The following is a 24,746-nucleotide window of genomic DNA, read 5'->3' on the forward strand; positions in this document are numbered from 1 at the left end:
AGGTAAGGGGTAAATGTCGGGGTATGGGTGGATTTTGCTTCGGCGGGGCGGTGTGGACTTGTTGGGCTGAAGGGCCTGTTTCCACACTGTGTAATCTAATTTAATCTAATTTGAACAAGATGAAGTTTGAAGGGCTGTAGAATTGAAGAACAATTAGTTATTAAGTGAAGCAATTTGATCTTGAGGTTCTGGCAGGATTTTTTCTGAAAAGCGATTCCTTCTTGATATTTCAGATTGTCATTTTCTATAGCAAAAACATAATCATGCCTTCTCAAGAAGTTGTTTTGAAAAATAAATGTTAACTGTTGGCCAAAAATGGAAATAATCCATTTTAAGAGTTCAAATGGTCTGTTCAGAGTTCCTCTGTGATCCTTGGATGAGATTGTAATCTAAACAATTCTTTGAACATTTGGGAAGGACAGGAATGAAAGAAAAGGAGATAGAGCTGTGCTGATAATATGAGATAGTGTTAGTACATTAATAATGGAGGAGGTCTGATCAGGAGAACAATGTGTGGAATCTGGGTGGAACTTGAAAGGAAAGGGACAGTAGACATTACTTGGAGCTGTTGTGAGTGACTTCAATTTGCATATAGTCTGGGTAAACAAACTGAGCTCAAGTTGCAGAGGACAGGTTTCTGGAAAGTAGAAACCTTATTAATCTGACTTTTAAATTTCTATTATGTATTTAGAATCACTTACTGAATGCCTTACTTAAATCTATATACACACACCCACTGCTCGACCTTCATCAACTTGGTATTGTGACATGCTTAAAGAACTCAATCAGGCTTTTGAGGCATGACCTGCCTCCCACAAAGCCATGCTAACTATCTTTAAACAAACTATGCCTTTCCAAATAGTTAAAAATCCTATCTCTCAGAATCCTTTCCAATATCTTGCTTACCACAGAAGTAAGACTGACTGGTCTTTAATTCCCAGACATTTCCCTATTCCCCTTCTTGAACAGAGGAACAACATTTGCCTCCCTCCAATCATTCAGTGCTACTTCCATGGAGAGTGAGGATGCAAAGATCGTTACCAGAGACGCAGCATTCTCATTTCTCGCTTTGGATATATCTGTTCTGGCCCTGGGTACTTCTATATCTTGATGCTTCCCAGAATTTCCAGCACATCCACTTCCTTAACATCAATCTGTTCAAGCCTATTAACCTGGTCCACAGTGTTCTCACTATCAACAAGGTCCCTCTCTCTATATCGAAGCAAAAAACTCATTCGGGCCTCCCTTACCTCTTCAGACTCCAGGCACAAGTTCCCTCCCCTCTCCCTGATCGGCCCTATGCTCTCTCTGATCATTCTCTTATTCCTCATGTACATGTAGAACGCCTTTGAGTTTTCAATAATCCGTCCGCTAAGGCTTTTTCATGCCCCCTCCTCAGTCCATTTTTGAGTTCTTTCCTAGCTATCCTGTAATCCTCAAAAGCTGTGTCAGATCCTTAATTCCTCAACCTTCAGCTTCCTTCTTCCTCTTGATGAGAAGCTCCTCTGCTTTTGTCATCCATTCCTTGCCTGTCTCAATGGGACAAAGTTATCCAACACTCGGAACAAGTGCTCCTTAATCAGCCTCCCCATTTCTGTTGTGCATTTCCTGTAGAACGATTGTTCCCCAGCTCCTGACTAATAGCAGAAGAATTTCTTCTCTCCCAATTAAATACCTTCCCATACTGTCTGTTCATATCTGTCTCCAAGGCTATGGTAAAGGTGAGGCAGTTGTGGTCACTGTCACCGAAATGCTCTCCCACTGAGAGATCTGAGACCTGGCCTGGCTCGTTGTCTAGCACCAAATCCAATATGCCCCCCATCCCCCCCAACCGTCCTATCTACATATTGTGTCAGGAATCCTTCCTGAACACACATGACAAAATTGGCTCCGTCCAGACATCTGCACTAAGGAGGTTCCAATCAATATTGGGGAAGTTGAAGTCACCCATAACAACAACTCTATTACATCTGCACCTTTCCAAGACCTGCTTTTCAGTCTGTTTTTCCATCTCTCTGCTGCTTTTGGATAGTCTACAGAAAACACCCAATAAAGTGACTGCTCCTTTCCTGTTACTGACTTCCACCCATTCTGACTCATTAACCTTTTCTGCAGCTGTGATGCAATTTAATTAACAATGTTACTCCCCTTCCCCGTTCTTTTTAAAAGATCTAAACTCTGGAACATCCAGCAACCATTCCTGTGAAATCCATGTCACCGTTATGGCCACAACATCGTAGTTTGAAGTATTGATTCATGCTCTAAATTCATCACTTATTCCTGACTCTCCTTGCACTGAAACAGCCACACTTTAACCCATCCCTTTGCCCCATCAACTGTGTATCCTTCCTGACAGACTCTCTACATTCTATTTCTCCTACCCTCTCCTCTGATCTGTAGCTCTGGTACCAATCCCCCTGCCAAATTAGTTTAAACACTCCCAAAGTGCTCTAGCAAATCTCCTGGCCAGGACATTGGTGCCCCTCCAGTTTAAGTGCAACCCGTCCTTCATGTACAAGTCCCACCTTCCCCCGAAGGTACCCCAAAGATCTACATATCTGAAGCCCACGTGTTTAGCTGCACTCACTCCCAGTTTCTCGCTTCACTAGCACATGGCACTGGTAATAATCCTGAGATTTCTACTCTGCTCGTCCTGCTTTTTAGCTTCTAGCCTAACTCCCTGAAATCATTTTTTAGAACCTCATCCCCTTTCCTAGTTATGTCATTGATGCCAACGTGTACCACAATGTCTGACTGCTCACCCTCCCCCTTCAGAATCTTGTAGACCCGATCAGAGACATCCCGGACCCTGGTACCTGGGAGGCAAATAACTTTCCAGGAGTCCCACTTGCGGCCACAGAATCTCCTGTCTGTTCTTCTAACTATGGAGTCTCCTACCACTGGCGTATTCTACTCTCCCCTCTTCCCTTCTGAGCCACAGAGCCAGACTCAGTGCCAGAGACCTGACCACTATGGCTTTCCTTGGTAGGTTCTTCCAACCACCCCAACAGTATTCTTATTATTGAGGGAACAGGCACAGAGAATCTTTGCACTGTCTGACACCTGCCTGTTCCCTTTCTGTCCTCTGACTGTAACCCATCTGCCTTTTTCCTGTACCTGAGGTGAGATTACCTCCTTGTAACTCCTCTCTATTAGCCCCTCCGCCTCCCTAATTATCCAAGGTTCATACAGCTCCCTAACAGTTTCTGACGAGCTGGGGTTGGGTGCCCTTCCTGCAGGTAGTGGTGACCTTTACCTACATCCTACAAGAGAAGCATGCAAGCAACCACCCAAATATATTACCTCACTTACTCAGCAGCCCTGTGTCCACTCCTACTCAGCGTGCACTCCACCTATTCACAAGATAAGTTATTAAAGGATTAATTTATCTTCCCAGCAGCCCCTGGTCCTCGCTTTCACTGCTGATTTTCAATTAGACTTTCTTCTGGTTTGTTTTTTAAAAACTATTTCAGGCCATGATGGTCCTCTGTATTAAATCAGGTGACAGAATTCACAAATCAATACTCCATATTTTGTATGTGAGACACCCAGTCAGTTATTGTTTTAGTGGTATAGTAGGTCTTAGCTTGCAACTTCTTTGCAAGGCATGATTGAATACAATTAGTAGGAGGAGTTGCATGACATGTGGCATTATTGGAATTCTCATGTTGCACATCAATATGGTTGTATTTAATACTTATTTTAAGAATACATAATGTATGATATGAGCTGAATGTAGTAGTACATAAGTTGATATTGGATATAGTACCAACAAAGAATCACAAAAATTCTCTCTCCATCTTTTTCTTGTTCTATCACATTTTAATTTTATTGATCTTATACCTGTATATTTGATTGCATTGATTTATAATAACCAAATCTAGATAAAAACCATAAAATGCTAAAAGGTATGGACGAGTTGGACCAAAGGGTGTGTTTTCGTGGTGTACATCTCTATGACTCTGGTATATGTGACATTTCGGTGAATTATAATTATTTCAGAATTTTGGTTGCATTTAACTTTTGGCAGAACAAGTACTTAATGCTGTTAAGGTTATCAGTGCATTTGATAACAAAATAATTCGAGCTAGTGATATAGAAGAGAATCACTGGCTTTGAATCACCACTGTACGTACACCTGCTGGTTCTGACAGCAACTTTACAGGTTGTTGTCGAAAACCCAATGTAAAAATTACGTGCCATGTGCACAGAAACCCAGTTTATTATGTCCAGGTCTAAACTTTTATCTTAAACTCTTGCCGACAGATTAATTCCTCTTATTCCTGATGAAGGGCTTATGCTCGAAACGTCGAATTCTCTATTCCTGAGATGCTGCCTAACCTGCTGTGCTTTGACCAGCAACACATTTGCAGCTGTGATCTCCAGCATCTGCAGACCTCATTTTTTACTCGACAGATTAATATCACCACCCTTTGCTACAGACTGAAGCGGTGGAAGGAATTAAAAAGTTGTACAGGTCTAGAGTGACTCATTATTAACCTAATTGAAATGGCTACCTAGAATACATGAGACGGCACAATTGTCAAGTTTGAATATTTTGAACTCAGCCTACAGAGTTTAGGTGTTAGCAATATACAAGAAGAAAATTAAACCTACCTGTACCTTGAAATAATGAGTAAAAGTGAGTTAACAACCAAATTACAAATTATGTAACTAAAAAAACGTCACCGTCTTTCTCGTTGTTAAATAACGTATCTGGTTGCTAGGTTTTTTCAGTGTTTTGAAGATCCCACAGAAGCATGTCGGTTTTACAACTGAACATCTCTTCTCGGAGTTGACATGTGATTTGGTATTATCGTGTTTTTTTTCTCTATCCGGTAAAGCGTCTCTTGGAAATGTCAAACGTGTAGGCAGTGGATTGACCGGGACGTAAACACACGACCGTGGGATGTATTCCATCGTGGAATACAAAGGTTTAAAATCCGGTTATCATTGTGGATATTGTAACTCGGACAATGGAAAAGTGTCCACGGGTAAGTGGGAGAAGCTTCGCAGCAGGATCGTGTATTTAAACGTGAAGCTTTGTCAATGGCGACAGCAACTTTGGACCGAGGCTTCGGCCCTGAGTACAGGCCTCTGTCGCTCTCCACTTTTCACAAGATCCAGCATTTTATGACAACCTGGTGCGCAAGCGAGATCGTATTTTCATTCTTTAATCAACCTTCACGGTTTTGATTGCTAACTTTTTTTAAAAACTCAAAACCTCTTCAGTTTTATTAAAGACGCCTATAGATTTCAAACCAATCACGGAAAGTGTGTAACTGACGGTTGTTGGGTGTTCCATTTAAATAAATACTCTGATGTGTGTAAAATCACGCTGCCCTTTCTACAGGGGAGCGCACTCTTTCAGCGCCTTTCCCCAGCGAGCACCGGCCGCCGGCGCAAAGCAGAACGCGCGCGCGATTCTCCCGCCTATCGTGCGGGTGCACAAACCGGACGTACGCGGCCCCGCTGCGGTCACTGATTGGTTGGACCAGCCCTGGGCGCGCGCCTTGGCCTTAACGACAGTTGGACGATGATGGCCGGTGGTAGAGTGCATAGTATCCTCGAGTATTTCACCGCGGATGACGGTTATAAATGTGGCTACTGTAAGGGATCTTCCAGCAGTTATTCCAATGGTGAGAGGGAATAAAATACTCTGCATAAATATTCAGTGATATAGGAGCGGAGGGTGTTTATGCAGAAAGAATCAACCAGGCTTCCTTATTTCCGAGGCCACACAACCAGCTGTGAGGTTTCAGAATTGCTGCAGTTACAGGTTTTTGTAAATTGGGTAAAAATATATTTTATGTATAAGGTCTTTCCATACATGCGCAGATATTCAAATATTTTGCACCTTCCTTCCTCTCCTCTAAAATCTGAGGAGAGGACTCTGATTTCAACATGGCTCAAGCATGCATCATGTTTATTATCGTGACTGAGATGTTGCACTTTAGTATGCTTAGTTACGCTAGTTAAATTGAGTTTACTGTTTGAGAATGTTGCCTGCGTTGTTGTTTGAGTTCAGTAGATAGACTTGACAGTTCTGAAAATACGCCTGCAAGTTTGAGTATGTGATGCCTGATTACCTACCATTTGATCACAGTGTGTATATGCAGTTACGACTGCTTTTAGCAGACATGTTTGTACTAGAAATCTCCTTGTATATGCAACATAAAATATCATGAAGGAAAGAAAGTTGTCTATGTTTGCACTTTTTTTGCAGATTATATAATGAGACTCAAACACCAAAATGCTCAAATAAAATAATTGTCGAATTGAGAGTGGATCTGTTGGCCTAATGCAGTCAAAGTTGAAGCATTTGTGTACTTTTGAGGTTAAAACAATCGTGGGGTCATAGAACCATTTTGCATCAAAACAGATCCTCAGTCCAACTAGTCCACGCCAACCATGTTCCCAAACTAAACTGGTCCTACTAGCCTGCAATTGGCCCATATCCCTCTAAACTTTTCCTATTCAAGTACTTATCCAACTGTCTTTTAAATGTTGTCACTGTACCTGCCTCTGGCAGTTCATTCCACCCATGAACCACTCTGTTTTTAATTTTAAAAATTGCCCATTCTGACCTTTTTAAAACTTTATACGCTAACCTTTAAAAAATGTGCCCCCTAGTTTTGAACTCATCCAGTCCCAGGAAAGGACCTTTTGCTTTTCACCTTATCTATGCCTCTCAGAATCTTATAAATTTCCGTAGGTCACACCTGAAGCTCCTACTCCTGTGGGATGGGGGAGTGGGGAGAAGAAAAGATCCAGGGTGAAAGTGAGGACTGCAGATGCTGGAGAATAGAGTTGAATGTGTAGTGCTGGTAAAGCACAGCAGGTCAGGCAGCATCTGAGGAGCAGGAGAATTGACGTTTTGGGCAAAAGCCCTTCATCCAAAAAGATCCAGCCTATTTTTATAATTCAAACCCTCCATTCGCAGGTAAATCTTTTCTGAATTCTCTCAAGTTTAATAATATACTTCCTCTAGCAGGAGGACCAGAACTGCACACACTATTCCAGAAGAGGCCTCACCAACATCCTGTACAATCTCAACATGACTTCTCAACTCCTATACTCAAAGTAGGGACAAATTATTGCAGTTGCTGGAATCTGTACTGAAAACAAAAAATCCTGGTGATCACAGTAGATCAGGTAGCATCCATGGAGAGAAAGCAAGCTAGTATTTTGAGTCTGGATGACTCTTCATCAGAGCTGACATGAAGTGTAGAGGGGCAGCATTTATGAAATGGATGGGGGAGGGGGAGGAGTTGGAGTGCTGGGAGAGAAAGGATGTTGATAATTCAGATCCTGTAACTATTAGGTCAGATGTGGTGAATTATCTCGTGGTGGCTTTGCAAGTAGGTACACTGTCACAAACCACTGACACTACATCATATCCAATCATGATTGTGAATGTAATGTAATCAAAGCAAATATAAATGTACTTTTGCATTAACTGCAAAATTCAAAAGATATTAGTTTTTAAAAAATTTCAAATAAATTTCAGAATTCTGTCCAAAGCATTCTGTGCTGCACAATGTAATTCTGAAATCCTTGAGTACTGTTTTGATCTTTGCAACTTAAACATTCATGTGAATGTCCATTGAACTCAAGACCAATTTGTATTTGCAAAATCATGGTTACTTAGTCGAAATAAATGTAATCTATGTTTGTTACTTCAGTAATTTATAGTTTCAGTGAATGCAGAACTCAAGATGAAGTTTAAATTGGTGATATCTGTTCTTGTTAATTTTTATTCTTCTGTTGATAACATATGCACACTGTCCAAGGACAAAATCCTTGTTGTTGGAGGTTGGTTAGCTCAGTTGGCTATATGGCTGGTATGTGATGCCAACAATGTGGGTTCAATTCCTGCACTGATGAAGGTTACCATGAAGGATTCCCCTTTCAACTCTCCCATCATCTGAGGTGTAGTGATCCACACGTTAAATCACCACCATTTATTTCTCTTTTTAATGACAAAGCAGGCTGTGGTCTGGTAAGACAAGTCAATGGTGACTTTACCTTTATAAATATTTCATTCAAGTTGCATCTTTGTACTGTTATAGATGTAGCTGCGAGGACATGCAAAATGAGCTGGTAATTTCTCCAAATTATGGTGCATTATAGTCATACAGTCATAGAGATGTACAGCATGGAAACAGACCCTTCGGTCCAACTTGTCCATGCTGACCAGATATCCCAACCCAATCTGGTCCCACCTGCCAACACCCGGCCCATATCCCTCCAAGCCCTTCCTACTCATATACCCATCCAAATGCCTCTTAAATGTTGCAATTGTACCAGCCTCCACCACGTTCTCTGGTAGCTCATTCCATATACGTAACACCCTCTGTGTGAAAATGTTGCCCCATAGGTCTCTTTCATATCTTTCCCCTCTTACCCTAAACCTATGCCCTCTAGTTCTGGACTCACGACCCCAGAGAAAAGACTTTGCCTATTTACCCGATCCATGCCCCTCATAATTTTGTAAACCTCTATAAGGTCACCCCTCAGCCTCTGATGCTCCAGGGAAAACAGCCCCAGCCCGCTCAGTCTCTTCCCTATAGCTCAAATCCTCCACAAGGAATTAGAAAACGCAATGTTGTCAGCTACCATTCATCAAACAACTTGCAATTTTTTTTTCCTTCTTTCTCTCAAAGAATGTGGGTGTAGCTGGAAAGTTTGTTGCTCATCCCTCCCTTAGTTGTGTGGATTTATAATCTGCTTCAAAGGGCAGTTAAGAGTGCAGACAAACAATTGTGAAATAATCATATGTAGATCAGCCAAACAATAATGGCAGACTTCCTTCTGTAAAGGACATCAAAGGTCCAGATGAAATTTTAGAACAATCAAATGTATTTTTTATTTTCCAGATTTTAAACTTTTAATTTAAATTCATTAACTACCATGTTGTATTTGATCCCACGTCCCCAGAGCATCACCTGTGCTTCTTGATTACGAATCGAGTGACAAAACCATTATGTCGTAATTTCTCCACAAAATATCTCCATAGGAATATTGACCTAATACCTACCTCTGGAAAGAATGGGCACCAAAGGGAAAGGAGTTATTTGGACATAAAGGTGGAAAAACAGTCAAAGTTAAATTTACCCCATTCTCTCTTTTTTTCTGTGACAGAAACAGAAATTGCTCAGCATCTGTGGACAGAAAATAGAGGTAACATTTTGGCTCGAGTGACTTTTCCTCGTTTTCTGTGACAGTTACATAGAATATTGGATAGGCATATGGAGGATAGTGGGCTAGTGTAGGTTAGGTGGGCTTGGATCGGCGCAACACCGAGGGCCAAAGGGCCTGTGCTGCGCTGTATTTTTCTATGTTCTATGTTCTATCACTTCAATAAGCACAAGTTGTTTAACAGTCTTTAGAACTTCCATCCTTTAATCAATTTTAAAAGAAAATTATTTATGTCAAAAAAATCATTCATGTACATAAAGTACATCTGTATAAAATGCTGAAGCTATCCTTTTAGAAAGGGTAATTCTTTTCCTACTATTCATACTGGCAAGGAAATGCCTTTTATATTTGAGATTGTTTTGGGTACATGTGCATTCAGGTGAAAAGCTGAAAGTGACATATCTGTGAAAATTAGAGATGATCAGATGAGTTGCTGATTTTTCATTTTAATTGGACAGTTGCCGAGCTGTTTGGGTCTGGACATTGCTGCAATTTTAGCTGAATAAATAAACAAGCTATTAAAATGGAAACATTCATTTTGTAATTAAGTCAAATGTTCATGGCTGCTTTTGTACTAAGCATTTTGAAAGCAGTAGAATGACTATTTCCCTAATTGCACTCAGATCTTGTTTTGAAAATAACAAAAAAAATTTTTGAAATGAATGCAGAAATGTAAGAAATAAAGCATTGGCACAAATTATTATGTATGGATGTGACTGGGTAGGGAAGGTTTGAATTATAAGGAGAGGCGGGGACTTTTTGCACTGGTGCGTAGGAGGTTGTTACAGATAGAGTTAATTGTAGTTGTCTTTTCCCTAGGATGGAAGAGTTCAAGACTCAGGGGCACAATTTACAGTGAAAGGAAAGAGATTCAGAAAAGATGAAGGGCAAATTTTTTACAGGAAGTGGATTGTGTGTGGAATGAACTTCCTGAGGAAATGGTGGATATGAGTATAATTATAATGTTGAAAAGACATTTGGATGGATACATTAATAGGAAAGGTTTGGAGAGATACGGGCCAGGAGCAAGCAGTTGGGACTTGTTTAGTTTGGAATTATTTTCGGCATGGACTGGTTGGATTGAAGGGCCTGTTTCCATGTTGTGTTACTCTGACCCTATAAATGTCTGAAGTGATTAGTTAAACAAGGCACTAGGTTTTATGAGAAAATGTTTTCACTGAACCACGTTTGTTCAGAAATACAGTTGGACTCAACTTTGCTCTACCTCCACATTACTTTTCACTTGAGTCCTCGGTCCTACATGGTCAGGCTAGCTGTATGTGCAGTTATGTAGAGATTGAGGTGTTCTCCTGAAGCTATTATTGACCACACAAACTCTTGCTTTTGAGACTCCTTTCCTTTCCACATACTTGCGAAGTTCATGTCTTAGCTCAATGTTTCTCAAACATTTTTAGGTGAAGAATCCTTTTCAAAAAGATTCATAATCATGTTTTTACCAATGTAAATTATAATACATTCCTTGTACTTTTATATTTCTGAATGTAAGGTCGCTGACTTCTCGAAGTGGTTTCCATAAATGTTTTACAGGGTGACTTGATACAGTGAATATTGATGTGGCTGGTAATAGGGAAACCTTTATCATTTCATTAGCTGAAAGATGCTGTGTGCAGGCCTGTTTGTGCTAGGTTATGTAGCAATAGTGCCATTGGGTTTCTGTCAGAATTGAGGCATTGAATCTTTGTTTGATCGCTGTTCTGGACCCAAATTTGAAGCTGCCCAGTCCCCAGCCCTGCTTTAATGTTCTTAATGTGATTGTCTCCTCATTCAGGATTCTTTGACAGTCAGAACCTCATTAATCCAGTTTGATATTTTCAGCACTATTTTGACTCAGTGTCTGTTTAGTGATTGTTTCCACATGTCTTGCAAGAAACAGGATTTAGTGACATTATTCTACATGACCCCTGGAGAGTTGCCAGTTTGCATGGATTCCATTTTGAGATCTACTGCCTTAGTTTTCCACTTGCCAATTAAAGATAGCTGTATGAATGACAGACTTCTTCATTAACCCACAATTCTAGTGTCCATTTTCATTAAAATTTCTGTTTATCATGAACTTTCAATAATTGTCACTAGAGAGAGAGACCAGTGGTGGTGGGTTTCACCTGTAGATCACCGTGCCTCAGGTGAGGGGAGAAGTTGAGAAGGTGGGATCTTTGTGGCAAGATCAGCTGGTGCAAACATTGAACTTATGCTGTTGGCATCATTCTGCATTAAAAGCCAGTCATCCAGCCAACTGAGCTGACCAACTGAAGCATGATGACCACCTGTCATGTCTCTCATGGGAGAGATGCACTATTTTTCTCTGGGACTATGATAGCTTTTATAAAGGGGAGATCATGGAATTTCAGCTGTGCTGCTTTGTCCATTACTCCCTTTACTTGATTGTTGACTTTTTCCGAATGCTTCAGCACAACTTCTGCTATATTTAGACAACACCTTATTTCTTCATTGACATTTTGTTGCTGCCTTTTTCTTGAAATTATTTCTTCACTGGTTAAGAGCCTACTTACTTTCTTTCAATCTTCTATGTTTTCCTCTCTTCCTCTCTCTGAAAAGCTGATTTGCATTGATTAGGAGAAAGTGAGGATGGCAGATGCTGGAGTATCCGAGTCGGGTGTGGTGCTGGACAAACACAGTGAATCAGGCAGCATCCGAGGAGCAGGAGAAATAACGTTTTGGGCATAAGCCCTTCACCAGGAATGAGTCTCATTCATGATGAAGGGCTTATGCCTGAAATTCAATTCTCCTGCTCCTCGGATGCTGCCTGACCTGCTGTGTTTTTCCAGCACCACACTCTCGAATTTTATGCATTGATTCCTTGGCCCTTGATGCATTGAAAATGCATAACTTGGACTTAATAACTTTTATGAGAGTAGGTATCTGAACACTGGTTTTGCTAGTAATGAATGGATTCTGTGTAAAATTAAGAGCTTATTGGGTCTTGGTTAGCTCAGTTGATTGGACAGTTGGTTTGCAATGCAGAGTCATGCCAACAGCTTGGGTTCAATCCCCACATTAGCTGAAGGACTTTTCTCAACCTTGCCCCTTGCCTGAGGCATGATGATCCTCAGGTTAATCTGTTACTATTGTGTCTCTATGCGAGAGCAGCCATATGGTGTGGTAAAACTGTGGTGACTTTATCCTTTTCTTTGTATTAAAAGAATAAAGTCTGGAGACCCTTGTGTGGGAAACTGTATTTCCTCTTCAAAATGGTTGTTTTGTTGTATATTTTGGAAACATTTTTATGCATGTAAATATTACCAAATGTGTTTCTGTAAACAAAATTATTTTAAACACTCAGTTGGATAGATTCATATCTGGAAAAGTTAGAAAAGCAAGGGTGCTCAAATGATGTGTTTAGGGAATGTGTTTTTATGATAGGTTGGCTGCAGAACATGTGGTCCAAAGACATTGAGCACAGACTACATTAGGGAAGGTTGTTGTGCAACACCAACCCTCTGAAGAGTAGCTCACCTAGACCCATTTCTCTCTGACTAGTGCACCTAACGCTATGGGCAATTTAGCATGGTCAATTCACCCAACCTGCACATCTTTGGATTGTGGGAGGAAACCCACGCAGACACTGGGAGAATGTGCAAACTCCACACTGTAGAGATGTAATGGCAGACTTTTAAAGGGATATCACTGAATGCACAAAGATATACTCCCAAGAGAAATTTCAAGGAATGGAGTCACTGTATTAAAAATAAGAGGCACCCATTTAAAACTGAAATGAGACAAACGTTTTCCTCTGAGGGATTTGTGAATCTTTTGAACTCTCTCCCTGAAAAGGTAGTGGAAGCAGACTTTTAATATTTTGAAGGCAGAGGTGTATAGATTATCAATAAGCAAGAAGTAAAATGTTTGCAGATGGGCAGAATGTTGATTTGAAGTTTTAATCAGATCAGCCATGATGTTGTTAAATACTAGTGATCTTGTGGGGCTGAATGGCCTTCTCCTGTTCTTTGCTATTTGCAAGTTCCTCCCTGCCTTTTGCTCTGGATTTGGATTACCTTTTGGATTTTCAGATTGACAGAGTGGTGAAGAAGGCATTTGGTGAAGAAGGGTATTTTTCCCTGGAACATCAGAGGCTGAGATGTGACCTCATAGAGGTCTATAAAATCATGACGGGCATGGATAAGTTGGATAACAAAGGTCTTTTTCCTAGTGTTTGGGAAGTTTAAAACTAGAGGGCAAAAGATAAGATGAAAGGGGAAAGATTTAAAAAGGACCTTAGAGGTAAAGTTTTCACACAGGATGATGCTTGTATGGAATGAGTTGCTCGTGGAAGTGGTGGAGTGTGGTACAATTACAATATTTAAAAAGCATCTGGATTTGTATATGCATAGGAAGCATTTAGAGGGACATGGGCCAAATGCTGGCAAATGGGACGAGGTCAGATTGGGATGTCTGGATGGCACAGACAAATTGGATCAAAGGGTCTGTTTGCTTGCTGAATGACTCAATGACAAGATAGTATTGTGAAACCTTGCTAAAACATTCTGCTTGGATTAATTAACTATAAGGGAGGAGCAAATTACTGCAGATGCTGGAATCTGTACAATGCTGGAGATCACAGTGGGTGAGACAGCATCCATAGGCAGAGAGCAAGCTAATATTTTGAGTCTTGATGACTCTTCTGGTCTTGATGTTAACTTGCTATTCATGGATGCTGTCTCACCCATTGTGATCTCCAGCATTTGTTTTAATTAGTTCTAACTTGTTTTGTACAGCATTTAATTGATCTAAGGAAAAATATTCACTAGTCAGAATTTCATAAACTCGCAAGGATTTTTAAAAAAACAGGTAAGTAATTTCTGGATTACTTCAAATGACCAGTGTGGCTGGAGAGGTAGTGTAGAAGGGAGGTTTTCAGACACCGTATTAGGGAGATATTGCACCCAATCAAACAGGGGCCATTGTTACCTTCGGGAAATTATCTTGTTTCATAAAGGATGGTCTGGACTAATTTGGCAGAGGGAATGATAACCATCATGAAAAAGTGGTGAGGAGAAACAAGGTACAAAAATTTAGGAAGGACAAGCAAAGAATAGCTTAAAATAGATTGATCAAACTGGGCAAATGCAAAACAGACTGAGATGGGTTTGGAGTGCATTTACATAATTGTACAGCATTGTAGTTTAGGCATAAGTTTGTATATGACCATGGAAAGTGCATATGTAAATGTACAGCATGTAGGCACAACATATGGATCTATGAAAAGGCAGCAACAACAGAGACTTGCATCGAAGAAAGTGAAGATTGAGACCTTGATCAGGAAAATTAGAGAAGGAAGAGAGTTGCAGTATTGATTTAAGAATCAGTTATTATACTGAAAAAAATCCTAGAAACTTGCATCACAAAAGAGATCATTTGGCTGCATTACCTTTTCTGGGTCTTTGAAAAAGCATTTGTTTTCAGCATCATGTCTTTTTCTTTATGTCCTCATCCTTTAATATCTGTTCAATGCTATGCAAATTTGTTCATGGAATCGACTTCAACCATGTTATTTGGTCATATTGATTAGATTAGATTAGACTTACAGTGTGGAAACAGGCCCTTCGGCCCAACAAGTCCACACCGACCCGCCGAAGCGAAACCCACCCATACCCCTACATTACCCCTTACCTAACACTACGGGCAATTTAGCATGGCCAATTCACCTGACCCGCACATCTTTGGACTGTGGGAGGAAACCGGAGCACCCGGAGGAAACCCACGCAGACACGGGGAGAACGTGCAAACTCCACACAGTCAGTCGCCTGAGTCGGGAATTGAACCCGGGTCTTCAGGCGCTGTGAGGCAGCAGTGCTAACCACTGTGCCACCGTGCCGCCCGCTATTCTAGATCCTGAAAACTTTGAGTGAAAAGATTTCTTACCCTCCCTCTAGAGTTTTTCTGATGATTTTGAATCGGTCTCCCATAACTGGTAAATAACCTACATGTCAGAAGGTTGTCTTATTTGAAGGGGTCAAATATAGATTCAGTAACCCCCCCCCCCCCCCCATTACAATAGTGGTGCTATTCTGATAGTGAATGTATTTGCAACATCTTCATAAATCTCCTCCACATGTACCCATCTATTCCTGTCACATAACCTGTTTAAATCTGTTGGCTTGCTTGCAGTTTGTGCAATATAGTTTTGATTTTCTGGCTTTCTTGATGCAGCACAAATGTAAACTGTCCAGCATAGCTCTGTAGAGCACGATTAAAACAAGCGCTGATATGTTCTTTTGGCAGAAAGTGAGAGGCAGAAAGTAACCACCCGATGAGTTGTGCAGGGCAAGTATGAAATGAGAATTTTGTTTAAATTGTCAGTTCAGCAAGGTTTTAAAAAAAACTGACAGCTTGTGTTTATGTTGTGACTTCTTCATAACTATGACAAATTAGCATTGCTGAGGTTCCTTAAATTTGTGACTATTTGTTATTTTGTTATTAAAACTTTTTCAATGCTTTTATATTATAGGCATGTGGGCTCATGCCATGTCAGTCCAGGACTATGAAGATCTAATTGACCGAGGGTGGAGGAGGCAAGTACCAAACTTGAATTATATTGTATATTAATGTCTTGTGATTTAGTATTGAAAAATTTGTATTTTCATTAGATTGATCTTGAACTTCTTCAGGAATCTGAAAATGACTTGAACCATTGAGATACTTTTGAATTGTTGTTAGGTCATAGCAGCAGTTTACATATAACAAGTTCCAGCGCTAGGTCCCCAGGTTCGACTGCAGCCTCCGGTGATTGACTGTGTGGAGTTTGCGTGTTCTCTCCCTGTCTGCATGGGTTTGCTCTGGGTGGTCCGGTTTCCTCCCATCATCCAAAATGTTCAGGCTAGGTGAATTGGCCATGCTAAATTGCCCATAGTGTTCAAGAATGTGCAAGCTAAGTGGATTAACCATGGGAAATGCAGAGTTACATGGATAGAGTGGGGTGCTCTTTGGAGGTTTGGTATGGACTCAATGGGCCGAAAAGCCTGCTTCCACACTATAGGGCCTCTATGATTGTGTTGATTCTATAAACAATAACAGAGCAAATGATCAAATAATCTGTTTTGGTGACATTCGATGAGGGAAATATGTTATATATAATTGCATGTCTTTTTGTTTTGAACAATGCCATGGAATCTTTTGTTTACTTGAGAGTTCAGATCAGGCCTCAAGTGGCACAGTGTTGTCTCAATTCCCACGGATACATTTGAATGAATTATGTGGCCATATTTTTGGAGTACAGATTGAATGCATAAACTGTGTAATTCTGAGGCAAGACTGCCATTGCTGACCCAACTTATTTTTTTTCTTTTCATTCACGAGATGTGGGTATTGCTGGTCAGGCCACAGGGCAGTTGAGAGTCAACCATTTACTGTGGGTCTGGAGTCCCATAGGCCAGACTGGATAAGGATGGCAGATTTCCTTCCCTAAAAGATGTTAGTTAACAAGATGGGTTTTTCTGACAATCGGTAATGGTTTCATGTTCATAATTAGACTCTTAATCCCACCATCTGCCATTTCATAACAGTACCATTGGGCCATCATCGGAATGTATGTAGGTGTAGGTGTTCAGCCCATCAAGTCTATGCTCCCATTCAATTAATTCACAGCTGATCATCTATCTCAATGCCACATTCCACACTCACTATCATTATCTGCTCTACAAAGCTTTGGTTAGGCCACAGCTGAGTGTTCTGGTCACCACACCAGAGAAAGGATATGATTGCAATGTTAAAGTTGCAGAGCAGGTTTGCCAGGATGATGGGGCGGAGCAGTTTTTCTGAAAAAAGAGGCTGGATAAGATCTGGATGTGTTTGTTTTAAGAGCTGAGAGCACACCTGATTTGAAATGTGTAAGGGACATGGACAGGGTGGATAGTTGAAGGGAGCATACCTTTTAAGGTAAAAGGCTGAACATTTAAATTAGATTCGGGAAACCATTTTCACCGGAGAATAGTGGGAATCTGGAATGCATTGCCTGGGAAGGTAGTTGAGAAGTGAAAACTCTGAACCTTTTAAAACAAAATTATGTGGATAAACACTTGAATTGTCTCAGAACATTTAAGGCTGTGAGCCAGGTGCTGGAGACTGGGACTAGTGTAGATCTTAGTTTTTGTTGGTGCCAACTCTGGGCCAAAAGGCCTTTTCTGTACTATCTGATTCCATAATATTTGATAGTATTCTCCAGAAATCTATATGTTTCTGTCTTGAACATGCTCAATGATTGAGCTTTCAGCCCTTGGAATACACATTTCCACCGATTGTCAATCGTGAAGTGAAGAAATTCTTCCTTATCTCAGTTTTGAATAGCCTTCTCCTTATCCTGAGATTATGTAACCAAGTTTTAGACTCCAGTAACCAGGGGAAACATGTTGCCTCTATTAGCCTATTATACCATCTTGTAAGTTTCAATGAGGTCACCTCCTCATTCTTCAAAACTCAACAAAATACAGATCCAGTCACCTCAATATAATATCGAAGACAATCTTGCTACCCCAGGAATTAATCTAAAGAACTACTATTGCATTGTCACCAAAGTATTTCCCTTCTTACATAAGGAGACCACAGGCCAGGTAAGATCTCACCAAGGCTCACCGGGAAGAATGCGGGTAAGTGGACTTGAAATGCCCATCAGCCATAATTGAATGGCGGAGTGAACTCGATGGGCCGAATGGCCTTACTTCCACTCTTATGGTACAACTGCAGCAAGACATTTCTTAATCATATTCAAGTCCCCTTCTTATGAAGGCCAATGTATCCCTTTCTGTCTTGATTAGGAACATAACAACAGAGGTAGGCTATTCTGCCCATTAAGTAAAAAGATTTCTCCTTATGTTGGTCTTAGGTGGCATCCTTGTTGTTTTGTATTCCCTGGTTCTAGACTCCCAAACCAAGGCAACATCTTGCCTGCATCTACCCAGTTTATGGTTTAGGTATTGTCAAGGCATCAGTGAGATCAGCTTTCATTTGTTAAAAAGTCAAAGAATACATGTCCATTTTCCTCAGTCTCTCTTCATATGATAGTCCCATCATTCCAGGAACAAGTTTGGTGAAACTTCATTGCACCCTGTTTGTGCCAAGTATATTCATTTTGGTATAGAAATGCCGACTGCAACCTAACTAAGGTCCTGTACAGTTGAAGCTAGACTTTGCTACCCTACGGTAGCAAATCATCTTATGATAAAGACTCATTAGACTCCGAGGTGTTTACAGCACAGGACGAAGCCATTCTGCTCATTGAGTTTGCACTAGTCAAGAAAGATAACCACGCTGATCATGTTTTCAGGTCTTAGTCCAGGATTCTATGAAAATGCAAATGAATATCTAAACACTACTAAAATATTATGACTGAAGCACCCTTTTAGACAGAGTTCCAGATTCTCTCTCCACACCCTCCCCCCAACCTCTGATTGGAAAAAGATTCTCCTTGACTCTCCTCATAGATATCTACTTCTTAGCTTAAATCTGGCTGTTGATCCATCTTCTAATGGAAAAGTGCCTTGCTATCCAATCTATCAATGGCCTTCAATTTTATATGGCTCTATCAGGTCCCCTCTCAGCCTTCGCTCCTCCAAGGAAAACAGCCGGAGCCCATGCAATCTTTCCTCATGGCTCAGACCGTCCAGCCCAGAAAGCATCATGGTAATTCTCCTCTGCACCCTCTCTAGTGCAATCACATCCTTCCTATAATGTGGTGACCAGAAAGGCATGCAGTACTCCAGTTCAGGCCTAACTTGTGTTTTATACCTTTATATCCCTCCATCCACGCATCAATGAACTTAATACGCATTGTGACGTCAAACACTTCTTCCGCTGCGTCCACCTCTGAGCTTACTTTTACGGTCAGGACTCCCGCTATCTTCTGAGGGCCCCTTCACTCGCCTCCGACACATTCCACCCACCTGGACACCCTGCGCTGGCCTATTACCCACCCTCGACCTCTTCATTTCCAACTCCTGCCGAGACATTAACCACCTCAAACTGTCTATCCCCTTCCCCCACTCCAACATTTCACCCTCACAACACGCAGCCCTCCACTCCCTCTGCTCCAATCCCAACCTCATCATCAAACCAGCAGATAAAGGGAGTGCAGTGGTAGTTTGGTGCACTGACCTCTACAGGGCTGAAGCCAGACAACAACTCGAAGACACCTCCTCCTACCGCCCCCTCGACCATGACCCCATCCCCCATCACCAAACCATCATCTCCCAGACCATACAGAACCTCATCACCTCAGGAGATCTCCCACCCACAGGTTCTAACCTCATAGTCCGGGAGCCCTGCACTGCCCTCCTTCCCAAGATCCACAAGCCTGACCACCCCAGCCGACCCATTGTCTCAGCTGTTCCTGCCCCACCAACTCTTCTCCACCTACCTCTATACTGTCCTATTCCCCCCTCGTCCAGCAACTCCCCACATACGTTCGAGACACCACCCACGCCCTTCACCTCCTCCAAGACTTCTGTTTCCCCGGCTCCTAATGCCTCATCTTCACCATGGCCATCCAATCCCTCTACACCTCCATCCGCCATGACCAGGGTCTCCAAGCCCTCCGTTTCTTCCTCTCCTGACGTCCCCAACAGTACCCTTCCACTGACACACTCTTTTGTTTGGCTGCACTGGTCCTCACCTGTAACAATTTCTCCTTCGAATCCTCCCACTTCCTCCAGATCAAAGGGGTAGCCATGGGCACCCTGGCCCCCAGCTGTGCCTGTCTCTTTGTCGGCTTCGTAGAACAGTCCATCTTCTGTAGTTACACCAGCACCACTCTCCACCTCTTTCTCCGGTACATTGATGACTGCATCGGCGCCATCTCATGTTGATGAGGTTGAGCAGTTCATCAGTTTCACCAACACATTCCACCCCGACCTTAAGTGCACCTGGACCATCTCTGACACCTCTCTCCCCTTCCTGGATCTCTCCATCTCCATTAATGACATTTTTCACAAACCCACCAACTCCCATAGCTACCTGGTTGACACCTCTTCCCACTCCAACTCCTGCAAAAATGCCATCCCGTATTCCCAATTCCTCTGTCTCAGGCGTTTCTGCTCCCAGGAGGATCAGTCCACCACAGAACACACCAGTTGGCTTCTTTCATTAGAGATTGCAATTTTCCTTCTCACGTGGTTGAAGATGCCCTCCAACGCATCTCATCCACATCCCGCACCTCCGCCCTCAAATCCACCCATCCAACCATAACAAGCACAGAACCCTCCGGTCCTCCCTTTCCACCCTGCCAACCTTCACATTAACCATATCATCCGCCAATATTTCTGCTACCTCCCCCACCCTCCTCCTTGACCTATCACATCCATCCCCACCCCCATTCACCTTTTGTAATCTTTGCTACCTTCCCCCACCCCCAGTTTATCTCTCCACCCTGGAGGCTTCCTGTTCTATTCCTAATGAAGAGCTTTTGCCCGAAACGTCGATTTTCCTGCTCCTCGGACGCTGCCTGACCTGCTGTGCTTTTCCAGCACCACTCTGATCAAAAAACTTGTGTTTTACTTTTTTTTTGTTTTTTCATTTTCTTTTTTTTTGTGCACAAATCTTTATTCAATTTCCACCACCAGGAAGATAGGAAAACACCCGGGTGGCCAGTGACAAGCAGTGCCCTTCACATCAAAGGGCAATGCTGTGTGATCAAACAGTGAAGGGGAGGGCAGGGACTAAATCAAAATAGAGTTGGAGGGGGAAATGGTGCACTCCACTCCCTGCGGCGCCCACCTCTCCCTGAACAACTCCAGGGTGTTGGTGGACACCGCGTGCTCCTTCTCCAAGGACACCCGGGCCCTAACATAACCGCGGAAGAGGGGCAGGCAGTCAGCCCTCACGACCCCCTCCATGGCCCGCTGCCTGGACCTGTTTATGGTCAGTTTGGCCAGGCCCAGGAGCAGACCCACGAGGAGGTCTTCAGACCTGCCCTCCCTCCTCCTTACCGGGTGCCCGAAGATCAGGAGCGTGGGACTGAAGTGCAACCAAAAGCAGAGGAGGAGGTTTTTCAGAAAATCAAAAAGGGATGCAAACGCCCACGCCCAATATACACGTGGTCCACGGACTCCACAGCGCCACAGAACAAGCAGTTGGGCTGGAGCATGCAGCACCCTCCACCCCAGATCTCCGAGAGAAAGGGGGAGGCCTCCCACGTAGAGAGCCCTCCACTGGTGATCCCCACCGCCCGGTGGCAAATGGGCACGCCAAGACGTGTCTGGACGGTGGATGAGGGAGAGGAGGTGGATGGTGTGCAGTAGCAGTCGATACAGTGCCCGCCTTTTCACCCCCTGAAAGGAAACAAAAATAAAATTCCGGAGGCGGCTCAGGTTGCGGGGCACAGGCCCCCGAAAACTTGTGTTTTATACAGTTTCCACATAATCTCCCCGCACATGTATTTTGTGTCTTTGCTAAAAGATTTCTACTTCTTGTCTCTCAGCTATTCTTGGATCCAATATGTCATTTTTCCTTTGATCCCATAGAGTCTTATTTTCTTGACCAGTGTGCCATGCAAGACTTCATCAAAAACCTTGTGAAGTTCATGTAGACCACATCAAATGCATTGCCCTCAATAATACTCCTGGTTATCTCCCCGTTTTAAAATAAATCAAATTTGTTAAATGTGACTTTCCCGTAACCATCTGTATTGACTTCCAGTAATTAATCTGTGTCTCTTCAACTTTTTTTTGTTCTCTTATGGGACATAGGCATCACTGGCTGACCAGCACTTACTGGCCATCCCTATTTTCCTGTGAGAAGGTGGTGGTGAGCTGCTGCCTTGGACTGCTGCAGTCCATGTGCGGTAGGTAGACCCACAATATTGCTAAGAATGGAATTCCAGGAATCTGACCCAACGACAGTGAAGGAGTGGTGTTTTGTTTCTAAGATAGGATGTGTGAGTGGCTTAGAGGGGAACGAGCGGATACTAGTGTTCCCATGTATCTGCTGCTGTTGGCTTTCTCGAAGTTGTTGTGGGTTTGGAAGGTGCAGTCCTAGGATCTTTGTCAAATTGTTGTAGTGCATCTTGTAGATAGTACACACTGTTGCAACTGAGCATTTGGTGGTGGAGGAGGGAGTGGATGTGGTGCTGATCAAGTGGGATGCTTTGTCCTTAGTGGTGTTGAGAAAGTGTATAGGGAAGAGCAGGTAGGGAAAGAGATTAAGTTGTGAGTTTTTGGGAAACAAAAGGTTCAACTAGCATGTCTCAGATCAGATAAGAACTGGCAGTAAACAATGGAGTGCTGCTGGCAAGGGTATTGGGTTAACAAGATGGAAAAGCATGCATTATGTAAAGCCATTGAACAAGATGAAGAAGCATTCAGAATATAAAGTCAGTTAACAAGGTAGAAAGTATTCATTATGTGATGCCAGTTAACAAGGTTACGAACATTCCTTGTGTAACAGCAGATGGCTAAATCTTTGCTATTGACACTTGCTGATTGTAACGGTCACCCTTTAAATATGTATGTTGCCTTATCTGGATGCTTCTGCCTGTAAACAACTATATAATTCATTAAGAAGCTGCTGTTCAAGAGAAGACCGAGAACTCATGGCCCTGTATTCATGGGCGATCGTGTTCTCTCCCTCCAGGGCCCAGAATAAAGATGAAGGAGGTAAAACTGTACTGTGTCTGAGTGTTTTGCTTCGACGAGGTAGGAATCGGACAACAATGTCAAGCTTCTTGACTGTGCTCATTCAGGCAAGTGGGGGGTCTTCCATCACACCCCTGAAGTGTTCTTGTAGTTGGCAGACAGAGTCTGCGGAGTTTGAAGGTGAATTACTCATTGCAGTGTTCCTGGGAACCGGGGCGGCAACACACAATCCTAGTCGCATTATTTCTTGTAGAAAAGGCTCACTAATACCATGACAATGGCATCTCCTGTTAGTATTGCTCTTTCACTTTTCTTCCTCCTGTGGTTCCAATGAATTGGTTTTGGCTGCAGTCCCCTGAGGAACTCCATTAACGTCCTCCATTAACCAACATGTAAGCTGATTGACAAGTAAAATTGAATTTCTGTACTTCTTGCCTGGTCCTGTTAGCCTAGTAGTTGCACATTCCTTCTCTGTTTGTTTGTACACTCTTAACTTGGTGTGACCACTCCCCTAAATGTCCAGTGACGTTCATCAACATCCTCTGTCTCCTCCATGATATGATGTTGGTGATGGTTCCCACTGGTGGTAATATGGTAGAATCCTTTTTGATGTCAAGATAGGGGTAAAGCGAAGATGTAGCATCATCCAAAACTCTTTTATCCATTTTTGTCGTCATCATTCTTCTTCTTAAGAACAAGTTTTGCAGTGGTGTACACATTGTCTACAGGATGGACAGAAAATGTTTCAACTTCAACTGTTTGAAATCCAAAAAGATAATGATACCAGCATCATTTGTGGAACTTGAGTATAGGTGACAACGTCATCTCCAACCTTTTTGAAAGAGAATCTCCAAGCCTCACTTAATGCCATCACGGAAGCATACAGAAGAATTGGTCTTGGTCTCAGCCTCAACTAAAAGAAGTCTCAAATCCCTTACTAACCTGTCCTAGGTCAAAATCTGGTTCATCCCTTCATTAAGATAAATGGAGAAATCCTCCCAAATGTGGAATATTTCCCCTAACTGGAAAGCTATCTCTTATCTAAGCCTAACAATAATGCAGAGATTCCAGCATTGCATCCAGTCAATGAACACCATCTTTGGATGAGAGTCTTTGACTAGTGACATTCGTGCTGACACCAAGATCCTTGTGTATAAGGCAGTCATCTTGTAAATCTTCTGAATGGCTCCATAACATAGACCACAGTACATACAGACCTCAAGACTTTGGAAATACCATGAATGTAGTTTGGGACAGATTCTCCGCATCAGCTGAGAAGACAGGCATGCTAACATTAACATCCTTGAAGCAGTTAACAAAATCAGTATTGAAGCCATGATCATCCAAAGCCACTTCCTCTGGGTCGGCCACATTTTTCATATTTGTGAGTCGCGACCACCAAAGCAAATCATCTTTACCTAGCTCAAGGAAGTCATTCGAACAAGAGGAGAAGTGTTTCAAAGACTCCTGAAGGCTCCCCTCAAGAAAGGCAACATTGGAAACCCTTACTCAGAAGAAATGGGCTTTGAGGAAACGCCTGTATGAAAGGACACAATTCTTTGAGAACACATGTCAGCAAGAGGAAGTAAGGGGAAGGAACCGGAGAAAGGAGTTTCAATGATCTCCAGAACAATTCCACCACACAGTAACAAAGAGGATTGATGAGGACAGAGTGGTAAATGTGATCTATATGATTTCAATAAGGCGCTTGACAAGATTCCCAGTTGGACACTGGTTAGCAAGGTTAGATCTCATGGGATGCAGGGAGAACTAGCCAATTGGTTACAGAACTGGCTCGAAGGTAGAAGACAGAGGGTGGTGGTGGAGAGTTGCTTTTCAGACTGGAGGCCTGTGACTAGTGAAGTGCCACAAGGATCGGTGCTGGGTCCACTGCTTTTCACTATTTTTATATAAATGATTTGGGTGCGAGCATAAAAGGAAAGTTAA

The 24,746-nt window shown here is 42.4% G+C and overlaps 1 protein-coding gene across 6 annotated transcripts in view; it reads left to right on the plus strand.

The window, feature by feature from the left end:
• Positions 1-4,823: 4,823 nt before the first annotated feature.
• The window catches only part of LOC132826279 (arginyl-tRNA--protein transferase 1), a 209,734-nt gene continuing 189,811 nt past the window's right edge, over positions 4,824-24,746 (plus strand). For 3 of the 6 annotated variants that reach the window (XM_060842052.1, XM_060842054.1, XM_060842055.1), the window contains exons 1-2: positions 5,525-5,639; positions 15,689-15,752. In XM_060842052.1, the coding sequence (XP_060698035.1) occupies positions 5,537-5,639; positions 15,689-15,752 (167 nt within the window). In that variant the 5' untranslated portion in view covers positions 5,525-5,536. Of the gene's footprint in view, positions 4,995-5,524; positions 5,640-15,688; positions 15,753-24,746 lie in introns of those variants that run through there. The other 3 variants (XM_060842057.1, XM_060842056.1, XM_060842053.1) reach the window with 2 other exon arrangements.

This window comes from Hemiscyllium ocellatum, chromosome 22 (genome assembly GCF_020745735.1).
Source record: "Hemiscyllium ocellatum isolate sHemOce1 chromosome 22, sHemOce1.pat.X.cur, whole genome shotgun sequence".
NCBI lineage: Eukaryota > Metazoa > Chordata > Chondrichthyes > Orectolobiformes > Hemiscylliidae > Hemiscyllium > Hemiscyllium ocellatum.